We start from the raw sequence: 15,144 nt of genomic DNA, 5'->3' as shown, positions 1-15,144 counted from the left end.
CCAACCTCCTTTGGTTTTGCTGTTTCTAAACTAAAAGAAATATGTCTTAATGCCAAATGCCACTGCTTATCTCAGCATTTATGTAGCAAATTCATAAGGTTCACACCGTGCACACAAAAGTAAATGTGAGAACAGTTCACCCCTGTACTTTGCAGCAGCAGCAGCAGCAGCAGCTGCTGCAGAGTTAGATTGGGTTAGGATTGACAAAATGAAGACTTTCTTCAGCTTCAGTCCATCAGCCTAATGTTCCTGTATTGATTTAGCCAGTAATGTGATTTAAGAAGATGAACTCCTTCCCCTTCTGGTATAAGTTTTGTATATTTATTTATTATGTACGTATTCTACTTGGGAGATTTCACTTGATTAACTAAAAACTAAATACAAGCTTCATCTCTTCTCAGTAACTCACTACCTATCAAGTAGAAAGAGCCAACTGCATGACTCAAACATGTGTCCCTTCCCTTGCAATTTCAGCCAAAACTATCTGGCATCCGAGCACTGCAGAATGAAAGTCATATCTAAATATATGTGAGCAGAAAGAAAGTCAGTTAAAAAAAGACTTTGTTATGGAAAGCTACTACAAACCGAATCCACGGTGGCCTGGAGTTCCTCATCACACCCAGGCTGATCTAGTTTTCCACTTTCAAGGTACGCTTCCCAGAGCGGCTGCTGATGCTGGTAAAAGAACTGCACATATTTTTGCAGTTCCTTTATGCCTTACATGTAGTCACTAAACAGATTTAAAGGGTTTATCTAGTAAATAAACAGGATATTTATCATCATCTTAGCAAATTTAATAATACAAGAGTTTTTGCTTCATATTCATATGGTTCCCAGCAGTGTCAACATCAATATTCAGAGCCAGTTCTTTGTCAGGTAACCCGTGAATGAGATTGGCAGTGCCTGGCACTGGGTGCCACCCTGAATGTGTTCACTTTATGTGCAGCACAGTGGACCAGGCAGAAAGAAAGTTCTGAGAATGAGATTTAAAGAAACACCCCAGTTTTATGGCATGCCTCTTCCCATTGTACTTATGCAGTGACTTCTGCAAATTAGGGTTTTTACAACAGGGGGACTGAGCCTACAGATGGGCTCCAAGGGCTTCTTCCAGTGATATGCTGCAGCCTAAGGGGGCAAGAGTGAAAGGGCATGAAATTGTGCCTAAAGGTGCGCTTTCCTGCTTGCCAGCTGATGTGTCTTCCTCCTCCAGTCAATGTGTAGGCAGGGTTTGCACCTACCTTAGAATCTTCTGATAAAAAAATTGATGACTAAATACTGAAATCTACCAAGCAAACAGGAAATCACACTCTGGAGCAAAAATTGCTCTTTCTCTTGCTGTTCCAGCCAGTAGCCCAGGATGAGAAAGCTCGAGCATGTGTGCATGTGTGTCCTACAAGTGCCACATAACCCCAGCTTCCTGGTTCATGAAGAAGATGCCTAGAAAAGTTAACTTACTGATTTCCAATAGACTCAGACAGGGATTAAATGGGTTAAATAACTGAAAGCACAAGTGGCACCAGCCCATCCTTAGAAGTCCTCCATTCAGCTCATTTTAGGGCAACATTTGGCACCTCTTTCTCCAGGAGAGTATGTGAATTGTAAGCTATGTAGTTCTCCCGTATATACCTTGCATTTCAGATTTCAGTCGTCTTGCTACAGGGTCTCAGGAAACTGGTTTTCCAGGGAACTAAACAACCAGTTAACACCCAATTCTTTTCTTAACTGATTAACTGTGTGAAAGTCCTTTGGCCATGGAAGTGTAATGATTTTTTGCTAATCACTTACAGGTTCAGGTGCAACTTATTACTGATTTACAAGATTGTGGTCACCTGTGTAACAAGCTGAAGTGAAGCACGGCAAACTAGGACAGGCACCCAACAGCTCTGTGTGCAGCAAGTCGTACAGGGAGAGCAGCATACATTTCACCTGTCTCCACTGCTGCAAACTGCTTTGTTTCCCTTCCCTTGTAACTGGTCACTTTGCTTTGTGTTGCTGGGGAGGACTTGGCTGGAGGGAACTGCAGAGTAAGAACTTCTGTCTAAGGATAATGCATGAATAAACAAAAGCAAAGGGTTGCTTGTCGAAGTTATTCAGGCTACTGTCTGGGGATACCAGCCCCAGACTTCTTGCACAATCAGTGGAGAGAACATCTGTGAAGCTTCTCACAAGTGATCCCCCAGCATCTCTCAGGACAAGGCATCCAGGGCTGAGGGATGCTCCTTAGTCTCCTGACTTTAGGTGCCATACAGCAAAGTCGGAACAGATCACTGTCTCCAAAGCGCTGTTACCTGTGTTGGCTCAATTTCCTAATACAAATACTTATGACCTAAGTTTTAGAGATGAGGACTGCAACATTGACTGGCATTTATAGGTTTAAAGGTTTTAGGCTGGTAACTTAAATTGTTGCCTATTAGTATTTTTTAGAATGCCTAGGTGAGCTCAGCACCTCATGCCTTTGGTAGTTTGAGATCTAGACTACTTAAGGACTTTAAAACATCCCTGTAGGGACTTCAGAAAATGATTGCTCTCTACTACATCCACATATTTAGTATAGGCTCCTTCAATGCACGTCATCATTTTGGGCTTTTTTCTGTTACCTAGGCATGTATTATTGAAGTTTCCTGAGTGTGACCGTCACAATCTTTCTGCGTTTTTCAGACCAAAGCAAGCTAATAATAAATCTGGTCCTTCAGGGCTACCATGGACTTGGCCAGGGCCATATGGCAAGATGATGATACAGGAGAGGTCCAGGCCCTGGACTCCCACTGTCCAGTCTTCTGCTTTAACCACTAGGTCTTGCTTTTTTTTTAACGCAGGCTGTTGGGGTCTTTATTGGAATTGCACTGGTAATAGTGAAAGTACTTAGAAAATCCTTGCAGTTTCTGGGGTAGTGTCACAGACAGAGTCGTGTGTTATTTCCTTGATAGTTTTGCTGTGTAGTGCATTTAGGACACTGATCATTTTTAATTTGTTTTTAGCAGAAATGCTATCTTTATTTTCTGCTCTTTCTTACAGGCACACACAGCTTCCTGTTAAAGATTTTGGGTAGGATAGTACCATAGATACTGATAATTTTATCTGTGCAGCTTACTCTGTAACTAGCTTGAAATATAAGGGACGGATATGTAAATGTCAACAGTGAAATCCAGATCCTGTGAATCACAAGGAACTTAAGATATTGATTTCAGTTGGGACAGGCTTCAGCCAAAAATATGCATTTTATTTAGATCCTGTTTTCCATCAGATATCTATGTTATGCTGTTAAATTCATGGAAAGATGCCGATGGGTTTTGAGTCTATTGAAACTATTATAGCAAAAATGCATTACGGGACTTGAATTGCCACTTAGTTTGAGATCAGGAACATCTTCCAAGAGTTTGCTTAATTCATGGAGATGACCTGATTGCTGATGGGCTGGATGGTGTAGAAGAGGTGTATAGTTTACACAGACCTCGTAGGTTACAAGCAGCACAAGGAAGGAAGGATGTGGGGTGCATCTATGGGCATTATTTCAATAGGAGTAAAATTTTTTTTGATGTAAAGAAAAGTAAATGTAAAGCTTTACAGCCAAGTGCCTCATAGTTGTTCTATGTCCTCATTTACCAGAAAAAAAGCCTTTCATTGCTGTTGATTTATAAAGCAACCCCTACACATGCACCCAGTGTTTTTCCCCAACACAGTCTGTTGGGTTTGGGCTCCTTGTGCCTGATACACCTAAGTTTGTATTTACCAGTCAGTTAGTTGCTCTGCTTGCATGTGCAAAAGCTGATTTTCCAGGGTGCAGAATATAAAATAGGCTGTGTACTGAGTGGTAGGTTCCAGTGTGCAATCTGTGGGAGCCAAGTAAAATATTTCTTTTCTATATATAGTCACCTGAAATCCAGCAGCAAAGATACTTCTGAATCTTGCACTCAAAACTAGCTTAGTTTTTAAGAGGCACTTTTCCCTCCTTAATATTGCAACTTCTTTAATTTCCACATGGTTTTGCAGACGTGCCAAATGCTCTGATGATGAATTTAAAAGAAATCTCAAAAGATCAGCCAAAACTGAAACAGAATTTTAAATACTGCCATTTTATGAGAAATAAAAATCACCTTATTTCTGTTGGAAGCAAAGACTGTAACTTCCGGAATTTCTTTGCATGTATCTTTCCTGTTCTTTACAATTAAGGCAAAGTCTGCTTTACATGGCCACTGTGGTTAGATCTGTTATTTAAAAGGGACTGACTTTTGATCTGGCATAAACGTGTCGTGCTTGATTTGGGCCACTAAGATGCTAATATAACTGAATTTTGCAAAAGGCAGTGACTAGTCTTTGACCTGACTTCCAGCATGGACCTCCTGTGCCTCTGAAGTCTCAGATCAAATTATCACCATTTTGCATGTTTTGTGATCAGTTCCAGAGTGTAATTTTTTGCATACTTACTTTTAGATAATATCAGTTGAGAAAAGAGGGGGAAAAGTAAAATCTAGTGCTGGATCTGAGCAAACAAAAAGGTCAGCGGTTAAGTTCTGCCTTATGTATGGTATATGCTGAAATGTCCTTTTAATAAATTAAACCACCAAATGAAAGAGTAGCTGAAAACTGTAACATTTGGCCTTGCAACACAGGTCAAAGGTTACCTTTTTTTCTCAAAAATGGTTTTGCAAATCTTTTTCAGAGCTGATAGATACACACCTTAGCTGGATACAAAACATTATATGAGAAAGAATGGCTGTGATCTTTGATCCAAGCAATCAAAAAGAAAGGTAATTAGTGTTTTTCTGCCTTTTCTCCAGCTGTGTGTTTCTCTTAACCTTTATTTATTTTTTATAATTAAGAAGTCATGCCCCTTTTTATTTGGCTTAAAGGGTTTTTTTCATCCTTTTTCTTCCCCACTTGTGTACCACAGAGCTGTCCTGAAGTAGCTGGGGCCTGGTGGGCACGGAAGGAGAGATGGGGTTGTGCATGCTGGGCTAAAGCATCCTGTTCTTCCCTGGCAGCATCCAGAACTGTGTTAGGACCATGGTTTGCCTGGTCATGTTTGGAGGGCACACTAAAAATTCAGGGTTCAACTTTCCTCCCCAGCCCCTGTTATGCCTTTAGTTCCTCCCTGCGTGCCTTGTGTTTGCTTTGCATGTAAAACGCTTCTTGGCCATGTCATTGGCACAAATGTGGAACATCGCAGGATCCCTGCCTGATGCAGGGAGGAACCGCTGGAGCTGAGCTTTGCCTCCTCTGATGAGGCCCTCGGTCTTGCAGGATCCCCAAAGGGCACAAGACCCCAGCCACTGCCACTGGTATAGTGCTGTGACAGCATCGACTTCATTGGTGTTACTCCAGACATACATGTGGAATAACGCTAGTGAAGTCGTTATTCCGATGCGTGTGTGAATGTGTGTGCATGCATGCTGATGAGTGTGTGTGCGGATATATAATCAATTACAAGGAGCCTGACTCATTGCCAGCTAAAATTGGAGGCTGTTTTCTGTCTCTGGACTACTAGTCGAAGCTCGGTATTTAATACAACCCACTATCATCCCGCAAGTGAATCCGCTCCAGATTTCTATCTGAGAGGATGTGAATTAGAGTCTTAAATGTCTTTGAGGACTGGAGCCTGAGAGACTGACTCTAACCCATCAAAGATGAGTGATTAGAAGAACGCAGAAGTTCTCCCATGATTTCAGCCAGCCCCTTGCATTCAGTTAACTTGGGGATCTCCAAGCACCAGGGCTGTTGTAATATTTATACAACAGCAGTATCTAACAGAGGATATGCTGAAGAGATTCAGGCCTCACTAGGCATTTCCTTGGTCAGCTGTAGTTTCAATATCCTTTTTTATGATTTAATCTTTCATTATCTTTTCGTATGTCCTCATGGCTCCATTTAATCAGTTCTATCATTAAATAGACCAATAGCTGTGTGCTCTAGAGCTGCCACATGCCAGGCACCTTAAATAACAATATTTTATTTATTAATCTCATCATCTCCATTTCTTCTCAGGAAGCAATGAGCAAATAAAGAGAACTGATACTTGGGATACATTTTAACCATGCTACCAACAAAGATAGGTGGGAGTTCAGAATAGCAAGTTCAGCACATGAGCTCAGCTTCCTCTGAAGTTTAGATATGTCTCAGAGTACTGATTTTGTTCAATCTGCTTTTGAAGCCCAAGTCACTGAGATTACACCTGGATCTGGATCCATCGGCTCCCAGATCTGGAGCAGATCTCCAAAGATGTGTGATTTCACTAGACTTGGTCTGGAGGTGATTCCAAGATATGAGAGAGATACTTGCCTTGGGATCCATTCCTGTTATGTTTATATATTCATTAGATTTAGAGGCTCTGGTTGTAGATTAGGACTTTTTGTGTTGGGACAATCATTGACTTCCACATCTTTCCCTTAGAGCTCCCAGACTAGTGTTGCCCAGCTTAAACTCCACTTAACTCCCTCACCACTTGGCTTTAGGTGAAATTCAGGATGACTGCAAGATGTTCGGGCCCACTGACACAGGAAGCTCTCTGTTTATTCAAATGCTTACAACAAAAATCCAATTTGTTGCCTGTAAGAGCTTACCCAGAGAGAGCCTGGCTGTGCTCGAGCATGGTCCTGTGGCCCATCTATGGGGTTAATGTTTCGTACAGTTCCCACGCAACTCTTCAGCTCTTTTCAGACCGTAGTACCCCTATAACTTCAGCCCACAAAACCCACTGCTGACCTCCCATGCAGCATGCAGGAGGGAAAGTGAAGTTTGCGGGCTGAGTAAGCCTTTCACCACACCATCTAACCTGCCTGGAGCCAGCAAGAGAAGGTCCTTGCACCAGCTGGGCTCCAGGCTTGTGGTCTACTGTTGCTGCATGATGGATTTCACTTTGTCTAAAGCTCAGGCTGAGAAACTGCACCAAAACCAGCCCCCTCAAAAGGCTGTGGTAATTAATGGTAACTCCATTTAATTACCTGCTCGTTTTTCACTTACTAGTTAACCCTTCCTAGACAAAGATGACTGTTGGTTCTGGTATTTCACCAGTGGTGGCTGTGTTAAATGAAACGTATTCAGCCACACACTGCACTTCTGGCACGCTGGCTGCTCAAACAAACGTGTCGATAAATAGATCAGCCTGCAGTCTCAGCCCACTTGTCTTTAGAAAGGAAATGACCCTGTAAGAGTGGGTGCCCACTTCTTTTACCTCACTGCTATTTTTAGCTGAGGCTGTGAAAAATTTCCATTGAAGACCTGCTCCTCTCATTTCCTGGGTAGAGCAAACAGGAAGCTCTTCTGACTGAGCTGAAGGACGGGTTTTGTCTGAAAGTGGACCAACCTCACCTCCCGCTGGTTGCTTGCTTGCACTGCAGAGCAGCAGCACACCAAACACCCCACATAACACGCTTTATTAGCAAGAATTCACCCAAAAGGCTCATAGAAGCCTGTAGGTGATTGTGGTAGGTAGAAAGCTGGGCAGCAGGAGAAGACAGGAGTTCTGCTCTCAGCCATTCTTTTTCATCCATGTCCTTTCCAAGAGGCTGGAATTAGAAAGAGCTAAACTCTGGGCTGTTAACAGTGGGATTTTTGACCATGGAGGGATGGAAAATGCCTTGCGTGTCACAGGCTACAAGGTCCTTTCAAGAGAATTTAGCATACCTGGATATGCAGGCTCCCTGTCCCCCCATCAAGGAAGCACCTAGCCATGATGTGTGTGAATACTTAGTCCTTGAGGAGTACAGCCCACCTCAGCAGACATCCATACAGCGATGAGATGGAGCTCTGCATAACACATAGAATTTACTTTGTCCAAGATAAATGACATTGCATGTAGAGTGGAGGGAGACTTCAAACTACTAGTCAGAACTATTGAAAACCAATACATGTGTTCTCCCTTCCCAGAGACAATAAGAGATTGGCCACCATTTCTTTTAATAGTGGGAAGTGGTGAAATATTATGTGAATTTTTTTCTTAAACATTTGTTAGATATGGGCCTAAATATGGAGTAGTCCTAGAGCTAACCTGAGGATGAATCAGTCTTGGGTGAGGGTCAGCTTTGGTTGGACTTAGTCCTTGTCTTAGCCCTTAAATATCAGCAGGAAGAAATCGTTTAAATCTGGGGCCTGAAACCTTAGAAAATTTGGTCTTCTGGTTTTAAGGCAAATTTGTTATAGTAGAGAAACAGTTTCCAAACTTGGACCCCCTTGGTGAGTACAGCACCAAGGAGCTGCATGTGAGATGGAGCCCCAAAACAGGCAGTTCTGATGTTCCTGAATAAAAATACCCATGTTCTAGGTCTCTCCTAGTGGAATTGCAGCCTAGAGAGAGATTTGCTGTTCCAGGAGGTACCAGAGGATGCTTTAGGCGAGTAAGTGTGAGAGGAGAGAATGGCTGTTGTAGTTAACATGTACTATTGTTCTGCTTTTTTAAACAGAGTTCTTCAGTGTCTTCTCTGGAGCTTTATTAACAAGCCTCTCGGTATCACAGTGGTGCATGGAAGTTTGCTTATGCTACAGTCTGCAAACAAACTGTAATAAAAATGTAGAGTGAACAGAGTCTATAGCAATATTTAAAAACCAATCAAACAAGAAAACCACAAAAAAGCCACTTTTCCACCTGAATTTCAATCTTTGTATTTTCATCACTGTCCATTTTATTTTCTCCAAACCTGGCCTTTTTCTTTTCAAAATATTCTTATTTCAGCCTACTGAAGATGTTAAAGTGCTCAGAGACTTGCAGGTTTTCCCTTTTTACGTTGTGTAAAGGAAGTGTCTGTGAAAGAGGGAAGGCGTTGTGTACATAAGGGATGTAGCCTGTACTGGAGACATGGTACAGCTTCTCAGTTGTGTTTTTATGGTACTCGAAGCATGCTGAACACAGCGTAAACCCCCTCTCTCTGCTCTTTCTCCTGTGCCTTCCAAAAATATGTAGTCTGAGTAAACAGGACTAAAAGTTTTTGGTTTTAATAAAGTTATGTTATAAATACAGAAGGGATGTTTTCAGCTGAACAGCAAACTGCCCAAGGATTGCTTTTACTTCTTGTGATTTGGAAAGCGCTCTAATATGTCTTTGTCTTCTTTTATTTCACAGTTAATGAAATTATCAGGAAGGAATTTTCTGGACTCCCTGCCAGAAATCAAACATAGAAGAAGAGATCTGTGAGACAACTTTTACTGAATCCTTCCATAACTGACCTCTTAGATCCTTCCAATGCCCCTGCAACCTCCTGCTTCCTTAACTCTTCATCTCAAGGCACCAATTCAATGCAAGGAACAATGTATTGGCATCAAGCTGACAGCCTTGACTAAGCAACTTGCCACCTCTCTCTGTAAACATTGAGAAGGACACCCTTCCTTTCGTCCAAAGATCGTATTGTTCTCATGTAACAGAGCATCTGTCTGAGGAAACTCTTCAAGCCTGCTGCAAAATATCTGTCTACATCAATCTATCTTAGTAATAAGGGAGAAGGGATATGTCACTCCTGAACACAGCGCAAAGCAAGCGAGGTTATATCTTAGTGCTTATTTGGGTGGGGTGGGAAATGGGGGAAGAAAGAGTAATATATTCTATAAAAGAATAACACCAATTTGCGGTTCACTAACAATGACTTGCCCTCCAGGTCTCAAAGCCCTTTTAAGACATTTTATTGCTGTAGGAAACTGAGGCAACCCAAGCTTGCTGAGCCTTTATCCAACCTGGGATCAAAAGCCATTTTTCTCTGACTCTGAGCACTGTGATCAGGATTTCAAACAGTAGATGTCAGCTGAATCCAGGAGTTTTCTTCATTTTTCTTGTCAGACTGGATAGGAGCGTGAAGGAGAGGGGTGCTCACAAAGAACCAGTGAAGAGAGCAATTCAGCAGCTGTAACACCTGTCCCAAGGTAAAATAAACCCAGATAAAACAGAGGTTACTATATAGGAGTCCCAGTCAATTCAAAGAGTTTATGATTGATCCTCATTAATGTTTAGGCATTGTATGAGCACACCTTATTTTCTCTCTGATGAATTGTTGCTGTTTCTTTACCTATAGAACTTACTATTGGCTTGTAACTTGTCTCATTTAGCAGCTGTAGCATTTAACCACACAGGCTGCAGAGGAAAATAATTGCATCTTACAGAAGTCATCAATTGCATGTTACAGAAGCCGTATGTTCCAGAAAAAATACACACTTACTTATATTCACCTTGTTTCTTTAGCTTTGCAAAGCTACCAGCAATTTCTCAGAAGGTTAAATTTCCATGTGAGTTAGTATGTTTGTTATGTTCTGCTTCATGTGTTAGAATATACTGTACTGGCACATGCTTATCACAGTACAGGATAACCGCTGCCATCTGCAGTTGTACAGCTAGCAAGTTTATAACATTTTGGTGTGGCATTACTACCACAGTGTGATAAAAAGGCATCATGAGTGGATAAACAATGTACAGTAGAAGATAGCAATAATATTGTAGGAAAAGCATAGTAATCTTTTCTGGTTTTGTAAATGAGGAATGCTGGTATTTTTAAGAGTGCAGAGCCTGAGCTCTGTTCTAGGAAATGCAGTGGAACTACCCTGTTTTCAGTTGTTTCACAGTAAACTTTGCTGAGTACCAACGTGCCCACATGCTCACAGCAGGAATTAGGTTGTATGAATACAGCAGACCAGAAGGGCAGCTGCATAATTTGTTCCCCAATAGTGCAGAAAGATCTCGCACAAACCCTGCAGAGCACTTGGTCAAACAGAAATCATTTCAGGAGTGTTGACAATAATATATTTTGTACCACTAAAAGCTGGTACTTAAATTTTGCAAAGTCTTCAGTTTTAGAGTGGGAGACAGTAGCATTAGACTTTCCATAACACCTGACCTAGGTAGGCTTAGCTATAATCTTGTATCTTAAACAGAAATCTGAATTTCATAAGACCAGCTTTAATCTCTTGATTTAACCAAACCTAGATCCAGAACCAGCGCAGAGCCTTTCCTGACTGTGCATCCCAAACTGGTATTAATAACACAACTTGGGGGGGATTTGCTGCTTCTCTTTCCCCTGGAAGTACTGCTAACACCTACCAACAGCACCAGAATAAGCTGGTCTTCTTTGTGAGATTTGAACCTTCTGTCACAAAATGAGTCAGTCCCCTGTATCCCAGCACCAAAAAGTGTCTCATGCTGGTGCTCATATTGTGAGCTGCACAGAGTAGGAATGGCAAGGTACCACAGTGCCTGCAGAGGTAAAAATGGCTTTTTTTTTGTGGCTGACTTCTACAGAGAGAAAACTGAGGCTGAACTACCTGAAAGGACTTCTGCTCAGGGGAATTCTTGATTGTAGTATACAACACTTGTGTAGGGCTTCAACTGGCTCACATGCCTCAAATTAGCTACTTTGGACTGTTTTAAAACTGCCAGTGCACCAAAATCTGATGTATAGTATGGATTTTTAATGCAGTCTGATGGTTTTGACAATTTAAAAGAAATCCTCAGTACAGAAGTTGCCTGTCAGGAGTTCTTTGCTGCAGCTGAGTCAGAGAACAGACGAAATGTGTCTGCTGGTTTCACAGCATTCAAGCTGTGGACGTACCAAAAAAGACCATTTAATTTTTCCTGATCCAACCTGTAAAGTGTAGGGGAAATTTAAAACAAACCAAGCCAAAAAGCCATTCAGAGAAAAAAATCCCTGAATAGGTGACATACATAAACTTTTCTCTTGCTGGATTTTAACTAGAGTATCAAACAACATTAAGGGCTTTTCAAATCAGAAGGCGCACTGATGTAGTTTAAAAATATTTCTGCTTATTTGATGATTGTCCATAGCAACTGCTTATCAATAGTCCTCTGTATGCAGCTGAATGGCTGATCTTGAAGTCAGATAACACACAGCAAATGCACTGGCAACCTTCCTGCTGCAGCGTGCGATTGCAGTATGTAAGTTCATGATGCAGACCGAGTTTTATATTTTGCCACTGTCCCCCACTGATCATTTAAACACCTTCCTCCTCTTTTTACTATACAGCATAAATGTGTATAGCAGACAAGAAAAATGTGGACTCATAGCAAAGGCTTTTCAGCATTTTAAGGGACCCAGGCAAGCAAAGCCCTGAGCCCCTGCACTGCTCCATTGAAACTACTTTGCAGGATGCATCATTGAAACATGAGCTCTTTAACCAAAAGACAAGTTTTCCACTGCTCTTCTGTGTTCCTTCGGGCACTTTGCTGTAGAGGGGGAGAAGACTTGTTATTTAATGGGCTATGGGCGCTTTACTCATGCTTGCAGTAGTTGTATTTCTTCCTCGTTTTTAATGCATAGATATTAATCTGTGTGTTTGTGTCAGTGCATATACATATATATTTATATAATATAACCATATATAGCTATATGGATATATTATATGCATATAATTGTATATGAACACACATTTCCCTCCCCCCACAATTACAAACTTGGGGCATGATCCTGTAATTGGCTCCAGTTGGCCAGACATATGCAGCCACACGAAGTCAGCTACTGGATCGAGGGTTCATAAAATGTATATAATATAGACTACATTTTAGTGGTTTTATTTACAGCTACATGAGATCAGGCTGTGCTACTCTATCTGCTTTTACATGCAACCATTAGTTAAATAATACAGTTTTAACCAATTTTATATTTATTTCCAGAGAAAAGGACTGTCCTCAGACATAGCGTTATGCATTGGTGTATCTTTTTAAAAAGAAAACTGTTATGTTAGAAGTATATAGCTAGGCTGAAGAACTTTGAAATATACATTACTAAATTATTTCCTGTTCTTGCTGAGCAGTGGTTTTCCAGTATTAATATTTTGTTACTTAATACAACTTTCTCTCTTTCTGTAGAAGCATTAGCTTAACCTTGGAAGAGTTAATACCATTTTGTGAGTAATTTGTTCTCACTTTATCTGGAAGATAGCCATATTTGCACATGAGGAAACTGTCTTTCCTCAGTTATCTGAATGTTTCACCACAGTGCCTTCCTGCCATTGTACCAAAGGCCTCCAAATATATTCTCAACAGGGTGAACAACTCTAATGCATTTTCCATCAAAGTTATACCATGTGAAGTGCACAGGGCTTGTTGGAAATCAGAAGTTCATCTCTTTTTTTGTGTGTGTGTGCAGTTTTTTTTACTTCCATTTTTTTTTCATCCAAGCTTTGGCTGCAAATACAGGATGAGCTTCTATAAACTTCTGCATGAAGTATATGAATACCTAGACAAAAATCATCATTCATGATATGTAAACAGTCTGAGAGTGGAATGGGAGTGGACAGATACCAGGAAGATTTGGTTTTGTCAGTTATGAGTGTTGGAAGTACAGTTTGCCAGGAGATTAATGGCTTGTGAAGATACTTGCAATGAAATATGAAGTCCCGGTTTTGTTTTTCTCCATGAGAATGAGCAAATGTCAGATCTGAACAGCAGCAATGGAATGAAAGTGTCTAATGTATGTGTTTTTATTGGTAGAAAGAATGTAGAAGAGCCATGGTTTTTGCACTTGCTTTATTTGTATCCATGTAAATACGTATCACTTCCATTCTTCCTGTAGGAGTACAGCATTTTCTGAATGTAGAATATTTCCAAAACCAGCACTATGTTATTCTCTATTGTATAAAATGCTGCTGCTTAAGAACATATCTAAAACAGTTCTCAAATTAGCTAGCATGGGTTTTTTTGAAGTATATTTTGTAATCCATATCTTTACAAAAAAGTGTCTATGCTTTTTGTCTGACCAAATATGCAACACCTTTTTGGATTAAGGGTAGTATTTATAAAGGATCGATTTTCATTTTCTGAGTGTATTTTCTATGCAATTGTTGTGGAATTGTTATTGTCCTAAAAAAAGATGTATTGGATAAATTTTCCAAAGACTTCAAAGACAGCTTTAAACACTTCAGAAATACGTTTCTAAATATTTCAGTCTGTCTTTTTCCCTTGCACTTATTTCCAAATTGCTACTTAATAGGGAACAATTCTGCCAGATGGGATTCAAGAAAATGACTGTCTTAATTTCAAATCTTACATTGATTCGGTTCTTCATAAATTTTGCACCCCTTAAAATCTTCTCATGTTCCAGTTGATCTGCAATTGTGAGTGTATGTTACTTATATTACATATTGCACTAGGAAGGGATGCCAGAGTTGGGTTTATCCTGGGTGTATTGCAGCTTCTTCAGAAATCAGCTGTTTTCCTCATCGTTTACATCGCGGTGATTTCTTGCCTGTAAATAAGGCATGTGTCTGCCATCGCATGTGGAAAGTTAGAATTCTTTATTCATCTCAGTTCAGAATGAATAATTCACCGTTTTGAATGTTTGACATAAGATTGACACCTGTCTTGTTCAATGTCTGCTACTTTAGAACTGCAGCGGGTGACAGCTGATAGCAGGCTGTCTAACTACCAGTCAGTATCTAATCTACCATGGGCTGTTTAAGATTTGTTTAGTCATTCGTATTGTTCCTGGGTTACAAAAAACCTAAATTGGTAGCTGGCCCACATCGTAATAAATTTCAGATGAAGGTGCTGATAATGTAGAAGATCATACAGGCTGCAAACCCTGTTATCTGGGGAAGGGTTAGGATTTTGAGTTTCTTTTTAATAACACTCATAAAATAGCAAAACTGCATGGAAAATTCTAGGATGAGTGAGCCACAATAATGAATAATGATGTATGTGTTTGTAATAGCTCAGAAATCCACAGATGTGGTGTTGGAATAATCAGTTATTCCAAGATAAACTGCCATCATTTTACTGATGCTTATCAGTACCTTACTACACAGGCAGTGTGGTGAGACCTGGGACTACAGAATCAACATACAGGCTGAATAATGGTGGCCTAATTGGGACTTAACATATATGTGAGTGTGTGTATGAGTCTGTGTAATTATAAAGTGATCCTCCCTCACTGAAATCCAAACCTCCTTGCTGAAGCCCTGCCCTGTACGGTCAGGTAAAGCCGTATGTTTATAGATACACGAGTGAGCAATTGGCACTCCAGTCATCCTAACAGATGTCTTTGTAGTCGGTTTGTTCAAAAGCCTACGTTTTAAGAATTGAAAAGGGATTTGTATCATTCACATTCCTACAACAACATTGTAAACCTCCAATGTAATGAGTTTTTGCTATCTGTAAAATATTTTTATATATTGCCTCTACTATGGTAGCTTAGCAATAAATGAAAGGATATCATCTGC

At 40.5% G+C, this 15,144-nt stretch overlaps 1 protein-coding gene across 2 annotated transcripts in view; it reads left to right on the top strand.

Annotated features, from left to right (window-relative positions):
- NFATC2 (nuclear factor of activated T cells 2) overlaps nucleotides 1-15,144 on the top strand; it is a 90,713-nt gene extending 75,569 nt beyond the window's left edge. The window contains exons 10-11 of one of the 2 annotated variants that reach the window (XM_062613948.1): nucleotides 4,661-4,748; nucleotides 9,053-15,144. In XM_062613948.1, the coding sequence (XP_062469932.1) occupies nucleotides 4,661-4,704 (44 nt within the window). In that variant the 3' untranslated portion in view covers nucleotides 4,705-4,748; nucleotides 9,053-15,144. The remainder of the gene's footprint in view (nucleotides 1-4,660; nucleotides 4,749-9,052) is intronic. The other variant, XM_062613947.1, reaches the window with a different exon arrangement.

Source organism: Pezoporus occidentalis, unplaced genomic scaffold, assembly GCF_034315485.1.
Source record: "Pezoporus occidentalis ecotype Australia unplaced genomic scaffold, CSIRO_AGI_Poc_V1 ctg171, whole genome shotgun sequence".
Lineage (NCBI taxonomy): Eukaryota > Metazoa > Chordata > Aves > Psittaciformes > Psittacidae > Pezoporus > Pezoporus occidentalis.
This window is presented reverse-complemented; position numbering and strand designations above follow the sequence as displayed.